Raw genomic sequence first — 23,907 nt, 5'->3', positions numbered from 1 at the left:
CACCCATTCATCCCAATTGACAATTTGGTGGTAATCATGCCGATGGCCATTAAATTTTCCCTTCAGTAGTAAATCATAAGATTCTTTTCCTTCGTCTTCCACATTAGAAAGCTGCTGTCACTATACTGCAATAGGGCATGAAATTTCCATGAAGATATTAGCAATAGTGCTACATTACTCCTGCCCACACCTGTTTCTCTAATCAGCCAATTGCACATTTCTTCATTAGCATATTACATTATGCATAATTAATGATTAACACAAAATGTATTGTTTATTGTTCAAATTGTTCCTTCTCATAAGATCAATTCAAGCCACACTTTGACTCAGTAAAATCCTGTATGCCCCAACATACAATGAATTTGAAACTTCCTGGCACATTAAAACTGTGAGCCGGACTGGGATTTAAATCTTTTATCTTTCACATGTAAAAGCTCTACCAACTGAGCTATCCAAGTGCGATTCAATACCCAAACTCACAGCTTCACTTCCATCAGTACCTCATTTCCTACCTCCCAAAATTCACAGAACTTCTCCTGCATGTCTTACAGGACTAGCCCTCTTGTAAGAAAGAGTATTGTGGAGACATGGCTGATCCACAGCCTGGAGTATAGTTTACAGAGTGAATTCTCATTCTGCAGTGGAGTATGTTCCAATTTGAAACTTCCTAGCAGATTAAAATTGTGTGCTGGACCAGTAATCGAACCTGGCATCCTTGCTTTTCATGGGTAAATGCTCTGTGGATTGAATTACTCAAGCATGACTCATGACTGATCCTCAGAGCTTCACTTCTGCCAGTACCTCAATTCCTTGCTAGGTATTCTAGATACCTTCTGTTAAGTTTGGAAGGTATGAAATGAGGTACTGTCAAAGGAGAAGCTGTTAGGGTGAGTTGTGAGTCTTGCTGGGGCAGCTCAGTCGGTAGACTATTTTCCGTGAAAGGCTAAGGTCCTACATTCAAGTACATGTCCAGCAGACAGTTTTAATCTGCCAGAAAGATTCAAATCAGCACACACTTTGCTGCAGTATGAAAATTCATTCTGGGCATAATGAATTTCTTCACAGTGAAACTTCAGGTATATTATAAACATGGCACAAATGATTAAACATACCATAATCTCAAGATGGGTGCAATTTCATCCCTATTATATTTCCTTCTCATCCCATCTGGTAAGTCTCCCCTGACTAGGGGTTCTGGATGACTTTTTCAAACTCTACCCCTTTTCCTTAACTTATCCAGTCATTTTCCTTCATCCTTCTCCCTTCCCCTTCAACTCTTCCGCTGGGAGAAGGAGCCACTGGCTCTGAAAGCTTTATATGTGTCCTCCTGCTGCGACTTGGTGAGTAGATTTTTTATCTGTCTGCTTATATCCTATTTTATTGAAACGCATACATCACAGAATCTGCATCTCAGAGCACTGTTGACCAAATGGGTGTGTTAGTTTAACTAGCTTTTTGGTGCGTAACTATTAATACCCAATATGGAGCCAAACTAAAAAAAATAAGCCTAGAAAATACTAAATACAGTAAATAATATGATGTGTGAAAATACAGATCCTCACAAAGCAATGGTCCTATACGTGACTGGTCTAATAAATCACATCTTACCTGGATTAAAAAAATAATAAAAAATAAAAATAAAAAATAAATAAATCTTGTTTCTGCATCTTACAGCAATCTTTTCACATTAACACAATGATCATAAGTGAGAGAACATGAAAATGTATGTTGTTTTCATGAACTGAGTTTAATGTACAGCATTTTATAATACGCAGTTTTTCCAAGTGCGGGATGATATAGTTGGATCAAAAGTTCTAATTACCTTTCTTCCATCACATGTTAACAGAATGCGATCAGATGGTGAAAGAGACGTTCCATCTTTGCTCCACGACACATCTGGTATTGGATTTCCAATAAATGGAGCAGTCAAAGTGAGACTGTCACCTTCCTCAACTGTAACATCTCTCAGACCGTGTAGGAATGCTGGTTTTTCTTCAGGTGCATCTCTTGCCCTTGCTACAAATAATAAAGCCCAAAATTGGTTAATTCTTTGCATGACATGTCTTCCAAAATGGAAAAGAGGATAAATATATATACAATTGAATGTTACATCATATTTGACTTTATCTATAGGTTTTTGGGGAACTGAATCTTCATATTGTTTTGTAATGAAGGTACATACATTATACTCACATCTATTTTCTATTTTAAAGCGCTGACAAAAGGATGTGGATGTGCACATATACTGATGGAACATATGGCATTAATATTTCTGAGAGGTACCTCATACCTTGTAAGCTGCACATAAATACTTAATTTCTGCACTAGTTTTGATGAAGATATCTGAACATGTTTGTAACTGCTTAGCTTCCTGAGTGTGGCATTTTTGCACACTCTGTCAAATGACTGACTTATTATAGCGTCATATTTTGTGAAACACAGTAAATAATTGCATTAGAATATCAATAAACTGGATTACATACAAAATTGAAATTAATAATATCAATAAAGAAAACTGTATCCCTACTGACTGTGATACATCCAATGAATAATTTATGAATATTGCCAGGACTACCACTCCACTCAATCATTCTGCATTAGATGCTCAAGCCCTGTTAACTTATGCAAAACAAACAACTGAGAAATTTACATAGACCCCAATCACTTTAAATGACATTCATAAATCGATGCACAAACTAAGCAATTCCAAAACAGAAGATTATTTTGGACTCAGTAATTTCATCATAAAGTGTATAGCAAAGGAAAACAAAATGCCACTTCTTTCACTGTCTAACAGCGTACTAGATGAAGGAATTTTCCCAGAATGTCTCAAGCTCACAGTTGTATTATCTGTAAATAAAAATTGTGATAAAAACTTCCCAAATAACTGCAGACCCATTTCAATACTACCAATCACATCCAAGATACTAAAAAATTATATGCATAAACATCTATCAACCATGAAAGCAGTCGAAGCTTTGGTAAATAATGTTTATGAAGTGTATGAAAAAAATCTATATATATTTTGAGCACTTACTGATTTAAGCAAAATATTTGACTCAGTGTCACATGTCATAATCATCAGAACGTCTGAATATTATGGCACAGAAGGTAAATCACTCAGTTTATTCAAATCTTATTTAGCTAATAGATTATAGATTGTATATGCGAGTAAGCAGAGGTCAGAAATACTCCCAATAAAAAGAGGAATACCCCAAGGCTCTGTTCTTGGGCCTTTCCTGTTTGTTGCCTACATTAATGACTTTTCAAATAATATACCATGTAAAAACGTACTATGTGCTGATGACATGACATTAATATCAAAAGGAGAGACTTTACTAAGTGTACTAGCTGAGAACACGAAAATGATGCAAATGACTAATCACTGGTGCCATGCCAATCAGCTGCGGAAAAAAACCCCTCCCTCTCAGACACACATACACACAGAAGAAATAATTTTTAATTTAAACATAGCTGAAAATGAAAATAAAACAGTAAAACTTCTAAGACTAACTGTTTGATGTATCACAGAGAAAATCTGGAAAAATTCAACATAAGATGGGATGTGCATGTACACAATACCAGAAATAAACATTTATTGGATTTGCCTTCCTCAAGACTTGCTGTAGTCCATACTAACTATAAATACTTGAGTATAAGGTTTTTCAATAAGCTGCCATACTCAGCTCATACAGTACTATCAAATAAATATAAGAGTGTATTACAAACTTGGCTCAACACTTACAGCACAGCGCCCGTACGCCATACGGGCGCGGCCGCCCTGACGTTGGCGACGGCGCCCGTATACCGTACGGGCGAGCCTTTATTTGGCTCCGCAAGCGCGTTTAGCGCGTCTCCGAAGCCGTTTCGTCAACTAATGTGGAGGTAGTTTTTTCTTCTTCCGCAAGAGGTTACCATTTATCGGCTATCTCATCGTGGGAGCCGTTGTGAGCACTGCAAAGACGAAGTTATCTGCAGTTCATTGACAGGTGTTTACGATCGTGAAAATGGCGCGCAGCGAGTTGACGGAGGCCGAGATCTTAGTTATACTATATGGAGATGCAGGATCTGAAATTGGTGATTCTGACAAAGAGGATTCGTACTCTCCAGACGAAAGTACAAGTGATGATTGAGGTATGTATGTGTCTCAATTGCTTATAAAGTGAAGATTTTATTACCGCATTTTGTATTGTGAGTAGTGTTCATTACTTCACTTGAAGTTAGTACCTCTTAGTGCCAAACTTAGCTTTATTTTTTTCTATGCAGACAGTGGTACAGTCCATCAGTCACCATCTGTGCTACCTGGTCGTATGTGCCTCACTGAGCACAAAGAGCAACATTGGTCGGAACTAGACTGTCAGCTAGCACTGCCGGATTTCAAGGAAGTAGTCGGCGTAGAATCGCATTTTTCAGATGCCACTGAGGAGCTTCAATATTTTAGTTATTTCTTTGATGACGACGTTATTCGGCTCATCAAAAGTGAAACGAATTGGCACGCTGGTAACGTTATTGGTCTTGGCGTTTCTTGATCACTAAGAAAGACAAGCAGATCAAAATACCATAACGTTGGCTGGTATACTTGATCTACTCCTACACCAGATCTTCTAGATTTCTCAACTTTGGATAACTCTTTTCGGTAAACAATTCGCTGACAGACTTAATTTACTTGACTTGCCTTGATGAACTCATCCTTCAGGAAAGCGTAAATAGCTTCACATCTGTTGGGTATTATTTCACTCAATGCTTGTTTCGACATTGCAGATGAAAATTCCAAATCCTTGTAGCTCCTTCCTGTTGCTAGGAATCTTAATGATACCGCCAGCCGTTCATGAGGAGAAATTGCCCTTCTCATACAAGTATTTTTTTCTTATAATATGAGGGGTTACAAGCTTTAAGAGATAATTTTAAGTTTCGACATCCATCCGCAAATAATTTCGCCAGTTCGCAACGAATTTTTTTATTTTTTATTACCGTTTCTCTGTTTGCCGAGACGTCAACTGCTCGCAATTTTTCAATTAGAGCATTGTATGCGGCTGTCTTTTTGTCTCGGTCACTATGTTCTTTACTTTTAATCTTCCACAAACCTGGGTGGTTTCTATATATTTCAATGACGAGTACCAGCCATTTTAATGCCCTGTGCGCCCAAATATAAACACTAGACTGAGCAAACAGCTGTTTCTCGCCAGTTTTGCGGCGATCTCCTGTCCACACGCTCCAACTTGTCTGCGCAGATGTGGTTTGAACCCACAGATTTGAGAGGTTTCGCTCAAACCTCCAACTCCAACTTCCAGGTTTGCACACACCTCAGGTTGGTGCAAATCTTCTGTCCACACGCAACGATCTGTCTGCGCACATGTGATGTGCGCAGACATTTGCGCAGACAGATCGTTGCGTGTGGACCAGCCTTTACGGCAATGAAACGCCTAGGTAGCCTGAAAATAAACTCTATTTGGCATAAGTGGTCTGCAGTAAAATTGCAAGAAATTTACTGGTTTTTCAGTATTATTTTGCATATGTGCGTCGTCAAATTGCCGAAAATCAGTGATTATTGGTCAACAGACCCGCTTTTACAGACAGGATTTGCGAGTAAATCGTTGAGTCGCGATCGATTTTTCGCTATGTTGTCGATGTTACACTTGAATGACAATGCTACGTTCATTAGCAAAGGCAAAGAAAAACATGACCCACTTCACAAAGTGAGGCCTTTTTTTTATTTCTTTGTGAATAAAAGCAAAAGTAGTTTTCATCCAGGCTTGAATCTGACAATAGATGAGGCAATCTGTCCCTTTCGTGGTAGAATGGGTAGCATTCATTTCACGCTGGGTGAGGAGAGCCCTACGTCATAGTGACGTAGGTTCGCGTCATCGTGACGTAATTAACCTAATTCGTTTCACGCTGGGTGAGGAGAGCCCTACGTCATAGTGACGTAGTTCGCGTCATCGTGACGTAATTAACCTAAATCGACTACATGAGCATGTATCGATCTCTGCAGTTGTATCGATAACATCGAAGGTAAATGTAAATACATGTGTGATGTCATCTTCAACTTTGGTAGTCCTGTCTTCCTCAGTTGCTTGTAATATTACGGTATATTGATAATTTTTACTTATGGACCTTAAAACAAGCGTTCAGTGCATAGTGCTGTGGAATGTGGAAAAAACCGCAAATTGGCGTTCATAAGAAGTAGAGACCTTTGGAGATAAGAGAACGACTTGTATGAATATCAAGAGCTCAGATGGAAACCCAGTTCCAAGCAAAGAAGGGAAAGCAGAAAGGTGGAAGGAGTATATAGAGGGTCTATACAAGGGCGATGTACTTGAGGACAATATTATGGAAATGGAAGAGGATGTAGATGAAGATGAAATGGGAGATATGATACTGCGTGAAGAGTTTGACAGAGCACTGAAAGACCTGAGTCGAAACAAGGCCCCCGGAGTAGACAATATTCCATTGGAACTACTGACGGCCGTGGGAGAGCCAGTCCTGACAAAACTCTACCATCTGTGAGCAAGATGTATGAAACAGGCGAAATACCCTCAGACTTCAAGAAGAATATAATAATTCCAATCCCAAAGAAAGCAGGTGTTGACAGATGTGAAAATTACCGAACTATTAGCTTAATAAGTCACAGCTGCAAAATACTAACACGAATTCTTTACAGACGAATGGAAAAACTGGTAGAAGCCAACCTCGGGGAAGATCAGTTTGGATTCCGTAGAAACACTGGAACACGTGAGGCAATACTGACCTTACGACTTATCTTAGAAGAAAGATTAAGGAAAGGCAAACCTATGTTTCTAGCATTTGTAGACTTAGAGAAAGCTTTTGACAATGTTGACTGGAATACTCTCTTTCAAATTCTAAAGGTGGCAGGGGTAAAATACAGGGAGCGAAAGGCTATTTACAATTTGTACAGAAACCAGATGGCAGTTATAAGAGTCGGGGGACATGAAAGGGAAGCAGTGGTTGGGAAGGGACTAAGACAGGGTTGTAGCCTCTCCCCGATGTTGTTCAATCTGTATATTGAGCAAGCAGTAAAGGAAACAAAAGAAAAATTAGGAGTAGGTATTAAAATTCATGGAGAAGAAATAAAAACTTTGAGGTTCGCCGATGACATTGTAATTCTGTCAGAGACAGCAAAGGACTTGGAAGAGCAGTTGAATGGAATGGACAGTGTCTTGAAAGGAGGATATAAGATGAACATCAACAAAAGCAAAACAAGGATAATGGAATGTAGTCTAATTAAGTCGGGTGATGCTGAGGGAATTAGATTAGGAAATGAGGCACTTAAAGTAGTAAAGGAGTTTTGCTATTTGGGGAGCAAAATAACTGATGATGGTCGAAGTAGAGAGGATATAAAATGTAGGCTGGCAATGGCAAGGAAAGCGTTTCAGAAGAAGAGAAATTTGTTAACATCCAGTATTGATTTAAGTGTCAGGAAGTCATTTCTGAAAGTATTCGTATGGAGTGTAGCCATGTATGGAAGTGAAACATGGACGATAAATAGTTTAGACAAGAAGAGAATAGAAGCTTTCGAAATGTGGTGCTACAGAAGAATGCTGAAGATTAGATGGGTAGATCACATAACTAATGAGGAAGTATTGAATAGGATTGGGGAGAAGAGAAGTTTGTGGCACAACGTGACCAGAAGAAGGGATCGGTTGGTAGGACATGTTCTGAGGCATCAAGGGATCACCAATTTAGTATTGGAGGGCAGCGTGGAGGGTAAAAATCATAGAGGGAGACCAAGAGATGAATACACTAAGCAGATTCAGAAGGATGTAGGTTGCAGTAGGTACTGGGAGATGAAGAAGCTTGCACAGGATAGAGTAGCATGGAGAGCTGCATCAAACCAGTCTCAGGACTGAAGACCACAACAACAACAACAAAGAAGTAGAACAACACCAAAAATGCAACCGGAGCGTAATATGTAAGAAATTGTCCACGCAACCTGCCACTGATGATGCCTTGCAGAAAATAAAGGCGAAACGCGTATGGCACTAAAATTGTGTTTTATTCAGTTGCTGTCAGACGGTCCATAAGTAAAAATTATCAATATACCGTAACATGTGTGATGTGTACAATCAAAGTGACAGGAGTTGTGTGATATGCATATCCTAGCTGAATGAATGTCTGAACGAAGGAACCATAACGAAAGTATAAAAATCGTGTGTTGTGAAACGTGTGTGTTTCATGAACATAACGAATGTCTGAAGGAAGGAACCATAACGTAAAAAAAACTTTTTTTTTAATCCGATAAATCGTGCATAAATCGTGTGGACAGAAACGTGAAATAATTATTAAGCTGCAATCCAAATAAACTGGAATTTTATTGTGTTTCATGAACACAACGAATATCTGAATGAAGGAATCATAACCACAACGAAAGTTAAGAAAAGTGTCTAGTCATTTTTAAAAATCCGATTAATCGTAAGTAAATCACGTGGATAAAAACGTGAAAGAGGGAGAAAGTAAAGTGTTTCGTATTTTTTAGAAAAGCCAATGAATTGTACACAATTCATGTGGGCAGAAACATTAAACTGAAAAATTGTGGTGGTTCCGATGTTGGTGGAAATATTACACCATCTAGTTCCATTTAATTTTGTCTTCATGTTGTAAATCAACTAAGAAAATTTTGCTCTCCAGAAATAAATGTTTGCTGCTGATCATAATGTACTGACCTTTTACAACATACATCATTATTTTTGTTTGTAAGCTGTATATTGTGAAAAAACAACGACAAGTAAGTCTCATTCATCAGCATTTTAAGCATCTGAAAGCAGTGAGTACTGTGCCATTTTTAGCTACTTTTTGTATGACTTTCACTCAGCATGGAAGTAGCTACAGTAATCATGCCATACACCCACAAAATGTATGCCATGTCTATTGAGAATAAACACAGTATGCCACCATCACATATGAAATATCACATAGTACAAGAATCATTCACAAGCACTCTTTGGACACAAACTTTCTTTAAAAGGAACTTCTTCCTTTGTGTATTGATAAACAAATGTGCAGTTACTCATAAATTTTCCTATTAGGTGTATGACTGACATTCATATGCTTCTAAGAAAATTCTTAATGCCTCTGCACATTATCACATTCATCCATACTACAAACAATCGGAAATTTTTTAATGGGAAAAGTGTGACTGAAGCTGAGAAGGTTCAAGGAAACTTTGGGTGTTGTGCCATTTATTTGGTTAAAGATGCAGTGGGTACCTGATGCTTAAAGGTGACAGACATCTCAGTATTTGGATCTAGCAAGTGGACCTATCCTCTAGGTGATTCTCAGGCAAGTCAACAATGGTACCTTGATACTTTTGTTTTTGGCTTTCAGATACTGTGATAAAAATGGCATTGCAACAGAAACTTGACCTTATCTCTGATTTCCTGGGGAAGTTTGTAATAAAATGATAATATATCTGCTTGCTCTGAGTACTTGGGGAAACGCCATATACCTGCACATCGAACAAACTTCCATAACATGTATTGTAAGTGGTGTAGAGCCAGATCTGCCATGATATAGGTATCACAAAGGCAGTACACCGTGTGAATTGCTTTAAATTTTAGTCTGGATTTTATACTTCAGGGAAACATACCAAACACAATGGAAAATTGAACAGTGAGTAAGAAAAGTGTGAGGGCCACACTCATAAACGTTAATTCAGCGCCTCGCCTACCAGAATGCTATCTCAATAAATTATATCCCATGATATACCTTTTCAAGAGCACATACAGATCACCACTCATGAAACCTATCAAAATTAGCACTAGAATACAGGAAAACTTGTTTGGCAAAATCTGTTATGTCAAACATACAAACTCTGACCTCAGCCAATTGGGAAATATGAAAGTCACATGACACGAAAACAGCGCATTTGTTGCAGAAAATACGGAACTGCCAAGACACCTAAGTGAAATTTTCATACTTTCTGCGTTATGATTGGCGCTCTCACACCTCATTTGTGTTTATGAGACAATATTTATACAGTAGACACCCAGTATGATATAATGTGTAGGCCTATACAATTATAAAACACAAACTGTTTCACTGTTTCGAAACATTATATCGTACTGTCTCATTTGTTTCGAAACAGTTGTGTGTTTCAGTTTGCCTATGTCTAACACAAACAAATAGCAATGCATATCGAAAAGGCACACAACAGTCGATCGGACATCTCGTGAAACATCATGACGCGTGCCCACGTCACTATGACACAGGGCTCTGCTCACTTAGCGTGAAATGAATGCTATCCTGGTAGAATTCGCTTCAGAGTATACATGAAAAACAAACCCAATAAATATGGGATAAAATTTTATGCTGCCTGCGATTCATCAACTGATTATATGTTGAACTGTGATGTATATACATGTTCTGCAGGGAATGTTGGCAATAGTATCCAGGGCTTTGCAAAAAGGTTGTGTTCACAGTACTTCGGCAAAGGACATTGCATTTATATGGATGTCTTTTGGGCATATTGTGGGAAAATAAAACTCTTGGAGTGGGAACTGTAATGAAAAACAGGAAAGGTTTGCCGCGAATATTCAAAACACTAAAACTAAAAAAAGGTCAGATAGTTCTTCAAAGGAAACACCATCTCTTGGCAGTGAAGTCGAAGTCAAAACGAGATGTTTTTTGTCTTTCCACAAAGCATAAGTCTACCAGCACTAGTATTCAAGTGCAGGCCAAAGGTGGAATAGCAGAAATTGTAAAGCCAGACATTATTATTGATTACAATAAGAATAAAGCTGGGGTTGACAGAGCAGATCAGTTCTCCAGCTATTATCCGTTTGCCCGAAAAACTTTGAAGTGGCGAAAAAAGCTGATTTTCCATTTGTTTATTATGTCAACTGTCAACAGTTTTATTTTATATAAAGAGAAGACTAGGAAGAATGTATCCCTAGTAGACTTTGTTCACAAAGTGGGGAAGTGGCTGAGAAGGGCGGAAATATTTTTCAGCAACAAGCCGCTTCATCCTCACAAATTGAGAGGACATTTGCAAGGCCCTTACAGAGAAGGTCCCACCCACTGCGAAAACAAGGTGAATACTACTAGGTATTGCTAAGTATGTTCAGACACGGGGAAGAAAAAGACGGGTAAGCACCTCAGGAAGAAAAGTAGATGGTGGTGCAAGGACTGTGGCGTTAGCCTTTGCGTCCCACAGTGTTTCCAGGGTTTTCACACAAAGGCAAACTACATCTGAACTATTAAAATACTCTATACAGGTACCTGCAGTTAGACATCCCAGTGATATTTTTAAAAAAATTTAGATTCAGTATAATGGCATTACTCAAGAGAAAGATCATGTAAAACTTTTTGTTCACGACATTTTTGTGTTTCCTTTCTTTAATTATAACACCTATTTGTATTTTATATTGTAAAATAAACTCACATTCATGTAAAGCTCTTATTTTTTCCTTTTAAATAATGCAAGAACCGTATTCCTATTATTTTTCTGTTCTTTGCCATCTAATTTCAGACATCCATTAAATATGCCAGTTCACAGCCAAGTTCCGAGTGTAAAGAGGGCAGTGCTGAAAGTGTTAAATACAGTGAATTCTATTCAACTGAAGAATCCCTACAAACTAATCACTGAAGTATACGTTTTCCCTGACTGACGAAGAAAATCTTTCAGTTCTTAAATAAGCTTGCTATTTTCTGTATATGTAATTGATTATTGCATAAAACTTGACACCACCCTGAATTTTGATAAAGCCAGTTGTGTGAAAAATACTAAAAGGCAAATAGAAATATTATCCTCTATTCTATTTTTTGCCCTGAAAAGACTAATGGCTTGATCCATTTCATGCTACAACTACTATGAACAGCAAGTTAAAATTTACTGGGTTGAAATACTCCAATGTGAAACAAAAAGCAACACAGCTTCTAAAAGGCCATTAAGGCCTTTGTCAGCAGTAGCCACGGTTCTCTTGTTGCCTTACAAACTGCACTGCACTCTCTACTTATGAGCCACACCGTATCAACCGTCTCGGCCGTGCGCAGCAGACAGCTTCAAGACCACACTGATTGTTAGTGCAGCATCTTAGGTCCCACAATACTTCTGCCGATATAATGAAGCCTATACCTTCAAACTGATCATGCTCCCTGTGTTAATTACCGAATTTTTGCGTGTTATCTCCTGCACTTTTCCAGTGCCACACGATCTTACATCTCTGCCTACGAACCTCTCCCCATCCCCCACACTTTCCCCATTCTATCCCTGTCTGCACCCACTAAATCCACGACATCCAGTCACATCTGCCGTCCCCCTTACACTTATCGGCCCTCAAACCTGATACCCACAGTAATATACATAAATTTATTATTGATTAGTAACTCTCTACTTTGACCCTTGTGACTCCTCGCCAATTTTAGTGAGTTTTTGCTTTCCACTATCGTCGTCTTCCTCAGATTTCATCTCGTTTTTTCCCCCTTGTGCATCCATTTCGTCCTTTTTGTACTTTTCACATATATTTGGGTGTATTTTTGCGTAATTTTTTGGACGTAATTCTACTTTCTTACGTAATTTTTTGTTGCACCACCATGGATCCTTGCTCCTTCCATCTGCGTCAATACAGAAAAGTTTCCTTATCCCTAGCCAGATCCCAGTCCCACATACTGTTCCTGCATTGTTGCTTGGCTCACGAAAGCCCCCCCTAATGGCGTTACCATCAAATTACCTATCTCTGGTTGCCACCCCTCCTTCAGCAATGACCTCCACCTGTTCATATTCCGCCAATCCTTAGCCCTCATCAACGTAATCCTCAAAACCATGTCAACCAAGCCCAATCCTTCTTTCAGTACCTTCTCTCCATCCACAAAATTCTCCTGCTGTTGTTGTTGTTGTGGTCTTCAGTCCTGAGACTGGTTTGATGCAGCTCTCCATGCTACTCTATCCTGTGCAAGCTTCTTCATCTCCCAGTACCTACTGCAACCTACATCCTTCTGAATCTGCTTAGTGTATTCATCTCTTGGTCTCCCTCTACGATTTTTACCCTCCACGCTGCCCTCCAATGATAAATTTGTGATCCCTTGATGCCTCAAAACATGTCCTACCAACCGATCCCTTCTTCTAGTCAAGTTGTGCCACAAACTTCTCTTCTCCCCAATCCTATTCAATACCTCCTCATTAGTTACGTGATCTACCCACCTTATCTTCAGCATTCTTCTGTAGCACCACATTTCGAAAGCTTCTATTCTCTTCTTGTCCAAACTGGTTATCGTCCATGTTTCACTTCCATACATGGCTACACTCCATACAAATACTTTCAGAAATGACTTCCTGATGCTTAAATCTATACTCGATGTTAACAAATTTCTCTTCTTCAGAAACGATTTCCTTGCCATTGCCAGTCTACATTTTATATCCTCTCTACTTCGACCATCATCAGTTATTTTACTCCCTCAATAGCAAAACTCCTTTACTACTTTAAGTGTCTCATTTCCTAATCTAATCCACTCAGCATCACCCGATTTAATTTGACTACATTCCATTATCCTCGTTTTGCTTTTGTTGATGTTCATCTTATATCCTCCTTTCACGACACTGTCCATTCCGTTCAACTGCTCTTCCAAGTCCTTTGCTGTCTCTGACAGAATTACAATGTCATCGGCCAACCTCAAAGTTTTTACTTCTTCTCCATGAATTTTAATACCTACTCCGAATTTTTCTTTTGTTTCCTTTACTGCTTGCTCAATATACAGATTGAATAACACCGGGGAGAGGCTACAACCCTGTCTCACTCCTTTCCCAACCACTGCTTCCCTTTCATTCCCCTCGACTCTTATAACTGCCATCTGGTTTCTGTACAAATTGTAAATAGCCTTTCGCTCCCAGTATTTTACCCCTGTCACCTTCAGAATTTGAAAGAGAGTATTCCAGTTAACGTTGTCGAAAGCTTTCTCTAAGTCTACAAATGCTAGAAACGTAGGTTTGCCTTTTCTTAATCTTTCTTCTAAGATAAGTCGTAAGGTTAGTATTGCCTCACGTGTTCCAACATTTCTACGGAATCCAAACTGATCTTCCCCGAGGTCCGCTTCTACCAGTTTTTCCATTCGTCTGTAAAGAATTCACGTTAGTATTTTGCAGCTGTGACTTATTAAACTGATAGTTCTGTAATTTTCACATCTGTCAACACCTGCTTTCTTTGGGATTGGAATTATTATATTCTTCTTGAAGTCTGTGGATATTTCGCCTGTCTCATACATCTTGCTCACCAGATGGTAGAGTTTTGTCATGACTGGTTCTCCGAAGGCCATCAGTAGTTCTAATGGAATGTTGTCTACTCCCAGGGCCTTGTTTTGACTCAGGTCTTTCAGTGCTCTGTCAAACTCTTCACGCAGTAGCGTATCTCCCATTTCATCTTCATCTACATCCTCTTCCATTTCCATAATATTGCCCTCAAGTACATCGCCCTTGTTTAGACCCTCTTTACTCCTTCCACCTTTCTGCTTTCCCTTCTTTGCTTAGAACTGGGTTTCCATCTGAGCTCTTGATGTTCATACAAGTGGCTCTCTTATCTCCAAAGGTCTCTTTAATTTTCCTGTAGGCAGTATCTATCTTACCCCTAGTGAGATAAGCTTCTACATCCTTACATTTGTCCTCCAGCCATCCCTGCTTAGCCATTTTGCACTTACTGTCGATCTCATTTTTGAGACGTTTGTATTCCTTTTTGCCTGCTTCATTTACTGCATTTTTATATTTTCTCCTTTCATCAATTAAATTCAATATTTCTTCTGTTACCCAAGGATTTCTACTAGCCCTCGTCTTTTTACCTACCTGATCCTCTGCTGCCTTCACTACTTCATCCCTCAGAGCTACCCATTCTTCTTCTATTGTATTTCTTTCCCCCATTCCTGTCAATTGTTCCCTTATGCTCTTCCTGAAACTCTCTACAACCTCTGGTTTTTTCAGTTTATCCAGGTCCCATCTCCTTAAATTCCCACCTTTTTGCAGTTTCTTCAGTTTCAATCTGCAGTTCATATCCAATAGATTGTGGTCAGAATCCACATCTGCCCCTGGAAATGTCTTACAATTTAAAACCTGGTTCCTAAATCTTTGTCTTACCATTATATAATCTATCTGATACCTTTTAGTATCTCCAGCATTCTTCCAGGTATGCAACCTTCTTTTATGATTCTTGAACCAAGTGTTAGCTATGATTAAGTTAAGCTCTGTGCAAAATTCTACAAGGCGGCTACCTCTTTCATTTCTTCCCCCCAATACATATTCACCTACTATGTTTCCTTCTCTCCCTTTTCCTACTGACGAATTCCAGTCACCCATAACTATTAAATTTTCGTCTCCCTTCACTACCTGAATAATTTATTTTATCTCGTCATACATTTCATCAATTTCTTCATCATCTGCAGAGCTAGTTGGCATATAAACTTGTACTACTGTAGTAGGCGTGGGCTTCTTGTCTATCTTGGCCACAATAATGCGTTCACTATGCTGTTTGTAGTAGCTAACCCGCACTCCTATTTTTTTATTCATTATTAAACCTACTCCTGCATTACCCCTATTTGATTTTGTATTTATAACCCTGTAATCACCTGACCAAAAGTCTTGTTCCTCCTGCCACCGAACTTCACTGATTCCCACTATATCTAACTTTAACCTATCCATTTCCCTTTTTAAATTTTCTAACCTACCTGCCCGATTAAAGGATCTGACATTCCACGCTCCGATCCGTAGAACGCCAGTTTTTTTTCTCCTGGTAACGATGTCCTCTTGAGTAGTCCCCACCCGGAGATCCGAATGGGGGACTATTTTACCTCCAGAATATTTTACCCAAGAGGACGCCATCATCATTTAATTATAAAGTAAAGCTGCATGTCCTCGGGAAAATTTACGGCTGTAGTTTCCCCTTGCTTTCAGCCGTTCGCAGTACCAGCACAGCAAGGTCGTTTTGGTTAATGTTACAAGGCCAGATCAGTCAACCATCCAGACTGTTGCCCCTGCAACTACTGAAAAGGCTGCTGCCCCTCTTCAGGAACCACATGTTTGTCTGGTCTCTCAACAGCTACCCCTCCGTTGTGGTTGCACCTACGGTACGGCCATCTGTATCGCTGAGGCACGCAAGCCTCCCCACCAACGGCAAGGTTCATGGTTCTGCTATGTAATCCCAAATTCCTGGAACCCATAACACATTGAAACTCTTGCACTGCAGGAACTTGAGCAACATGCACAACGCCACCTCAAAAAGCTCTCCATCCTATTCACTTCCTATTCCCACCTTGGAGTACCACTGTCCACCACTTCTACAACAACCTCCCCCATGCCCCCTCATAGCTGACAAACCCTGTCTTGTAGACCTACTACACTTACCTCACCCTCCAAAACTCCCTCCCAACACCACACAGAACCAAGAACCTAAACAGACCCGCAACACTGTTATGAACCTTTCCTCCAGAAGCCTTAGTCCCACAGAAATATCAGTCCTTTCCAAATGCCTCACCTTTTGCCCCACTCCCAAATTCAACCACGCAGGACTAGTTAAAGACCTTCTCTCCTTCTCCCGGTCCCTACAGTGGAAACACTTATTCACCAGATGCCCGACCAATCAGGCTCAACCAAAGACCAATATTGAACCTTGCCTAACTCAGTTCACTCCTCTATCCAACTGTGATCCACCCCCACTGCCTCTAAACCACTGCCTGTTAACTTTCCAGAATTTCTTAACCTCCAACTTTGCCTTAACATCATTCCCCAAATCCCCCAATATGCAAACTAACCTTTCATCCACAGTCCACCATCTAAAAACTGATCCTGACCATATAATCTTACCTACTGACAAAGGCTTCACCACTGATGTTTTGAACTGCAAGGATTACGAGACAGAAGACCCCATCAGCTGTCAGATACTTCCATCTACAAACTATGCCACAGTGATCCCAGTCCAGTAACACAGCAGGATCTCCGGTCACTACTCAAATCCTTAGGCCCATCCCAGAACCTCTCCCCCGAGTTCATCTCTCTACTTACCCCTACCACTCCCCACACTCCCACCTGCTACGTGCTTTCTAAAGTCCATGAAACCAATCACCCAGGACGCCCCATTGTGGCCGGTTACTGTGCCCCCACTGAGAGAATCTCTGCTCTCATAGACCAACACCTTCAACCTATTACCCGGAACCTATCCTCCTATATAAAAGATACCAACCATTTTCTTGACCAACTGTCCACAGTTCCTGTCCCTTTACCACATGGAGCCCTGCTCATCACTATTGATGCCACCTGCCTGTACATTAACATTTCTAATGCCCATGGCCTGACTGCTGTCGAACACTATCTTTCCAGACACCCTATGGATTCCAAACCAACAAACTCCTTCCCAGTCTCCATGACCAACTATATCCTCACCCACAATTACTTCTCCCTTGAAGGCATTACCTACAAACAAATCCACAGTATGGCTATAGGCACCCGCATGGCACCATCCTATGCTAACCTATTCATGGGGCACCTGGAGGAATCCTTCCTAAAAGCCCAGAATCCTAAACGCCTCACCTGGTTCTGATTCATTGATGACATCTTTGCTATCTGGATTGAAGGTGAAGACACCTTATTCACATTCCCTCAGAACCTACAGAGAAGTTGCAGCATTAGAAAATTGTAGCGAAATGCAGGAAGACCTGCAGCGGATAGGCACTTGGTGCAGGGAGTGGCAACTGACCCTTAATATAGACAAATGTAATGTATTGCGAATACATAGAAAGAAGGCTCCTTTATTGTATGATTATATGATAGTGGAACAAACACTGGTAGCAGTTACTTCTGTAAAATATCTGGGAATATGCGTGCAGAACGATTTGAAGTGGAATGATCATATAAAATTAATTGTTGGTAAGGTGGGTACTAGGTTGAGATTCATTGGGAGAGTCCTTAGAAAATGTAGTCCATCAACAATGGAGGTGACTTACAAAACACTCGTTCGACCTATACTTGAGTATTGCTCATCAGTGTGGGATCCATACCAGATCAGGTTGACGGAGGAGATAGACAAGATCCAAAGAAGAGCGGCGCGTTTTGTCACAGGGTTATTTGGTAATCGTGATAGTGTTACGGAGATGTTTAACAAACTCAAGTGGCAGACTCTGCAAGAGAGGCGCTCTGCATCACGGTGTAGCTTGCTCACCAGGTTTCGAGAGGGTGCGTTTCTGGATGAGGTATCGAATATATTGCTTCCCCCTACTTATACCTCCCAAGGAGATCACAAATGTAAAATTAGAGAGATTAGAGCGTGCACGGAGGCTTTCAGACAGTCGTTCTTCCCGCGAACCATACACGACTGGAACAGGAAAGGGACGTAATGACAGTGGCACGTAAAGTGCCCTCCGCCACACACCGTTGGGTGGCTTGCGGAGTATAAATGTAGATGTAGATGTAGATGAACCTCAACAACTTCTCCCCCATTTGCTTCACCTGGTCCTACTCAACCCAACAAAAAAATGGCTCTGAGCACTACGGGACTTAACATCTGTGGTCATCAGTCCCCTAGAACTTAGAACTACTTAAACCTAACTAACCTAAGGACATCACACGCATCCATGCCTGAGGCAGGATTTGAACCTGCGACCGTAGTGGTCACGCGGTTCCAGACTAAAGCACCTAGAACCGCTTGGTCATCTCGGCCGGCCAACCCAACAAACCACCTTCCCAGATGTTGACCTTCACCTCAGAGATGGCTACATCATTACCTACATCCATATCGAACCTACTAACCACCAGCAATACCTCCACTTCAACAGCTGCCACCCATTCCATACCAAGAAATCCCTTTCGTGCACCCTAGCCACCAATGGTCGTTGCATCTGCAGTGACGAGCAGTCCCTCTCAAAATATACCGAGAGTCTCACAGAAGCCTTCACTGACTGTAATTATCCTCCCATCCTTGTACAAAAACAAATCTCCCGTGCCTTATCTTTCCAGTTTTCCAACATCTCCTGAAGTCCCACAGTCCGGCCACAGAGGAGCATTCCCCTCATAACTCAGTACCATCCAGGACTGGAGCAACTGAATTACATTCTCCGCCAGGGTTTTGATTACCTCTCGTTGTGCCCTGAAATGAGAAATGTCCTGCCCACTATCCTTCCCACTCCTCCTACCGTGGTATTCCACCATCCACCAAACCTACACAATATACTCGTCCATCTTTACACAACCCCTGTTCCCAATCCCTTACCTCGTGGCTCATACCCCTGTAATAGACCTAGATGTAAGACCTGTCCCGTACATCCTCCTACCACCATCTACTCCAGTCTGGTCACTAACATCACCTATCCCATCAAAGGCAGGGCTACCTGTGAAACCAGTCGTATGATTTACAAGCTAAGCTGCAACCACTGTGCTGCATTCTATGTAGGCATGACAACCAACAAGCTGTCTGTCCGCATGAATGGCTACTGACAAACTGTGACCAAAAAACAAGTGGACCAACCTGTTGCTGAAGACGCTGCCAAACATGATATCCCTCATCTCAATGTCTGCTTCACAGCCTGTGCCATATGGATTCTTCCCACCAACACCAGCTTTTCTGAATTGTGCAATGGGAACTGTCCCTGCAATACGTCCTATGTTCCCGTAACCCTCCTGGCCTCAACATTCATTAGTCACTGTCCTCACCCATCCAGCCCCCTCCCTGTTCCCATTCCAGCACTACACAGCCGTCATTTCACCGCCACACCCAGTCTTTTAATTTCTTTTTATTTCTCTCCTTTCCATTACTTTTCCCCTCCCCCCTCTGCACCTTCTCTCCTGCCCTCCATCTAAACTGCAACACTTTACTGTTCGCTACTCCCACTATACTATCCCTCCCCCTCCCCACCCCAGCCTCCTCCTTGCACCCACCCAGTCGCCACTTCCATCATGCACTGGTGCTGCTGCTCACAGTGTGGTTTCAGCTCTGTGAGACTGCAGAAGTGTGTGAAAGTTGTGTGTGTGTGTGTGTGTGTGTGTGTGTGTGGGTGTGTGTGTGTGTATGTGTGTCTGCTGCTGACAAAGGCCTTAATGGCTGAAAGCTATAATTGTGTGAATCTTTTTGTTGTGCCTATTGCGACTCAGCATCTCTGCTACATGGTGAGTAACAACTTTCCTTCTGTGGTATTGTTAAGTTTCAAACAATGGAAACTCCAGGCTGGAATATCAATGACATTAGAAAAAGAATAGATTGCTACTCACTGTAAAGATGGCACACTGAGTTGAAGACAGGTACAACAAAAAGACTGTAACACACTTAACTATTGGCTAAGGCCTTCTTCAGAAAAGGAAGCAAACACACATTCACAAAAGCAAGCACATTCCAGTCCGAGCTACCGGAGGTGGCAGTCACATTTGCATGAGGTGTGCTTTCTTGTGTGAATTTGTGTTTTTCTATGTTTTGCCTTTTCTGAAGAAGGCTTTGTCCAAAAGCCATCTGCAACGCTTATGTGTCATCTTTCCTAAAAATTACAATTTAAAAGCTATGGGTATCACTGAGAAGTACATTTCTGAAATGTTTCTCCAGAAGTATTGTGATCTTCTCTTGTCATGAGAAGAAAGAAAACTTGTTTGTCCACATTCATATTAACTGGCCCTAGAAAGACTAAGAATACCTGCAAGTTCAATGTCTTCAGAATGGAAATGTGCAAAGACAATACAATTTTGTAGAATGTGACCATCAAAACTTTGACAAGTAATATTCATCAAAGTCAGTGTTTAAGTTTGTACCCATATATTCTAAGAGTTCTTACAAAATAATATTTTAAAATGCAATTAAATAAATTTATTTAATTAGCTCCCTGCATGAATTTCACTTCTCAGCTTATGAGGCACACGTGGTAATTCTTTGGAGGGATTACTGAGCAATTGGACACTCTTTTTTAAATGGAGTATGCATTACAATAGAAAGAATTATTGTTACAAACATTTTACAAATATTGAGTTTAAAATTTTTTTGCTAATATTTTTATCAATATTTTAAAACGTGGTTGTCAAAGCGCACGAATGTACCTGGGGTGCAGCAAGAGGGATGGGTGGGTGGTGGAGGCTGCAGATGCCAATCCCCAAGAAAAAAATTATCTTCAGAAACCAGACTTACATCATGCCCTACCACACACTCAGACATATCAATCCAGTATCAGTTTGAAGAAAGGCAGAACATGTAATGGATACTAATTAATGGCAAGTGTATTCAGAGTCATTTGTCACGAAATCTCAATACTGTCTCGTCTTTCAACATGAAACTAATGTGGTGCCCCCCCCCCCCCCCCCTCTCCCCTCCCCTACCTCTAGCTCATACCTGGGGTATGCTCTTATTATTAGGTATAGTACTTTTGATTTTCATCTTTATTTTTAAGCTCATCCAGCATTACACAATTAGATCGAAAATGGGGAATTGTGAGCAAGCAAAAATGAAAGGGTCTCAAAAAGAACTGATCACCACACAATTTGTTGCCAAAGCTGTATGAGTTTGCCAATCTCTTGTCTACATTTGCACACCATAAGCTACCTTACAGGGTGTTATGAAGTGTACTTTGGTTACCACTGACATTTCTCCTTTACTCTTCCACTGAATGAGTATTTCCAATTTCCATTGTATGACATTGAATTTTTCTGGTTTTCCTGACATACTTAATTTGCTTGATGCATGTAGCAAGACAAAATACAACCACTCAAATGATACTGCTTAGTAGCAGATGCTAACTGTTGGGTTCCACAATATTTTGCACAGTCATGGAGAACTAGCAGTTAATGTAAATGTAGGTACAGAAGAAGGCAGACATGTATTGTTAATGAATGCTAGTTGCAGCAGTTGAATTTTGCTACAGTGCTCAAAAACTTTGGTTACTTTTTGCTGTTTCACATTTCTCTCTGTGGAATGAGAGAACAGAAATTAGAATAATGTAATAAATTCAACATTACAACATGAACTTTCACTACAAATTGGAATTAATTTGTTTAATGTATAATAGCTTCTAAGACTGTTACATCCCAAGATGTATATTTTAATGCTGTAAGCTATTATGATTCAGGTCATAGGATAGAACTGAATATGTACTGTTGTAAATGAAGCATGCAGCAATAAGTCTTCTACAAGTACAAAGTGTGAATAAGGGTAAACTTCTTTGTACAGGGTGAAGCAGAGGAAACACATGTTTTTTGAACCGATAGTATGCAGCAATGAGAGGGGGTATTGACCTAGAATTAATGTTGGCAGACTACCCATACAATGCAGTTCAGTCACTATGGAGCGTTGGAGCATAGAGCATCATGTGTTCGTTGTCGAGCAGTACTTTAGAAACAATGATTCCGTAGTCACAGTGCAACGTAGTTTCCGTCAAAATTTTAGAGTTGGATGTTGAAGTGCAGTGCTTGATCAAAATACTGTACTCTGATGGGTTGCACCGTTTAGAACTACTAGATCTGTGATGAAAAAGAAACTACCAGGTCTTCCCCATTCAGTTCGTAGACCGAGTGAGAATGGCAGTTTTTGCTAGTCTTAAACTATCGGCTAGACGACAGGCTGTAGCGCTGAGTATGTCACGTTGTTCACTTCACTGCATCTTATATGATGATCTTAAGTTTCACCCGTACAGGGTCATGATCGTCCAGCAGCTTAGTGAAGGGGATTTTGTGCAGTGCAGACAGTTTTGTCGCATAATGGACGAAATTTTTACAGAAGATACAGATGCTACCGTCTTCATGAGTGATGAAGCACATTTTTATGTAGACAGTTAGGTCAATGTTCAAAATTGTCGGTACTGGGTGCTGGAGAACCCACATGAATTACACCAAAGACCTCTCCACCGTTTAAATGTAACAGTGTGGTGCTGCATTTCAAAGATGGGGATTGCTGGACCCTATTTTTTTTGAAGAGGAAGGAACTGCAGTTACTGTGACATAAGCACGCTATATTAAAATGTTAAACAACTTTCTTTGTCCAGAACTTGAGAGGCGTCAAGTGAACATGAGAGAAATATGGTTTCAGCAGGACAGTGCCACAGCGCACATGGGAGAGCATTCATGGAAGTGCTTCAACAAATGTTCCCAGGACATGTTATTTCGAGATATGGTGATGTTTACTGGCCCCCTCACTCACCCGATTTGTCGATATGCGACTTCTTTTTGTGGGGATGTTTAAAATCAAAAGTCTACATGAACAAGCCTCACACAATCAATGACCTAAAGAATTCCATTTGTCAGGAAAGTGAAGCCGTGGCAAATGAAACCAAGATATTATTTTTTGAACCTAATTAAAGTATGTTTACTTCAAAACTGCATTAAAAATCTATCACTTAATGATTGTTTTTATTGTTTTTATCAAACCAAGTCCCAGTCATTCAATAGTGAAAAACATGCGTTTCCTCTGCTCTATCCTGTACATAAAGACTAATGAGGCCCAATTTCCTTTGGATACATGATATGAGTAAAAGGGATGGCATAATGATTTTTTAAAAAAATCTGGTATATGGGCAATATTTGTGCCTTTGCTGAAGTTATTATATTGAAATATCACATAAGAAAATTCTGTAAAGCTACTAAAATGCCACACATATCAAACAGCACAGTTCATGAAATCATTCCATGTCCAAATATGTAAAAACCAACCTATATGATAATTATGAAACTCAGGATCACTGTTGACATATAAATGCAGAATTTAACAGACGGCCATGAAAATCCCTTTCAAAGGACTCACCTTCAATCCCTCACTCAAATTCTATCATGCTGTACTACTCAAGAATATACTCTCTCCCACCTGTTCCCTACAGTGATAACACCACCTATCTCATTTCACATTTAGTATACTACCAGTATACCAAATAATTGTTTTTATCTACCATGGCCCAAAATATTGTTGAAGCATGTAACCTCTTTAAAACAAGTCAAAGGAGCTATTTCTACAGAAACAGAACAGC

The 23,907-nt window shown here is 40.2% G+C and overlaps 1 protein-coding gene across 3 annotated transcripts in view; it reads right to left on the bottom strand.

Annotated features, from left to right (window-relative positions):
• Positions 1-23,907, bottom strand: part of LOC124774939 (obscurin) — a 694,794-nt gene that overhangs the window by 169,917 nt on the left and 500,970 nt on the right. For all 3 annotated transcript variants that reach the window (XM_047249630.1, XM_047249632.1, XM_047249631.1), the window contains one exon: positions 1,823-2,016. In XM_047249630.1, the coding sequence (XP_047105586.1) occupies positions 1,823-2,016 (194 nt within the window). The remainder of the gene's footprint in view (positions 1-1,822; positions 2,017-23,907) is intronic.

Source organism: Schistocerca piceifrons, chromosome 2 (assembly GCF_021461385.2).
Source record: "Schistocerca piceifrons isolate TAMUIC-IGC-003096 chromosome 2, iqSchPice1.1, whole genome shotgun sequence".
Lineage (NCBI taxonomy): Eukaryota > Metazoa > Arthropoda > Insecta > Orthoptera > Acrididae > Schistocerca > Schistocerca piceifrons.
Note: the sequence above shows the minus strand (reverse complement) of the source record. Positions and strands in the feature narration are given on the sequence as shown.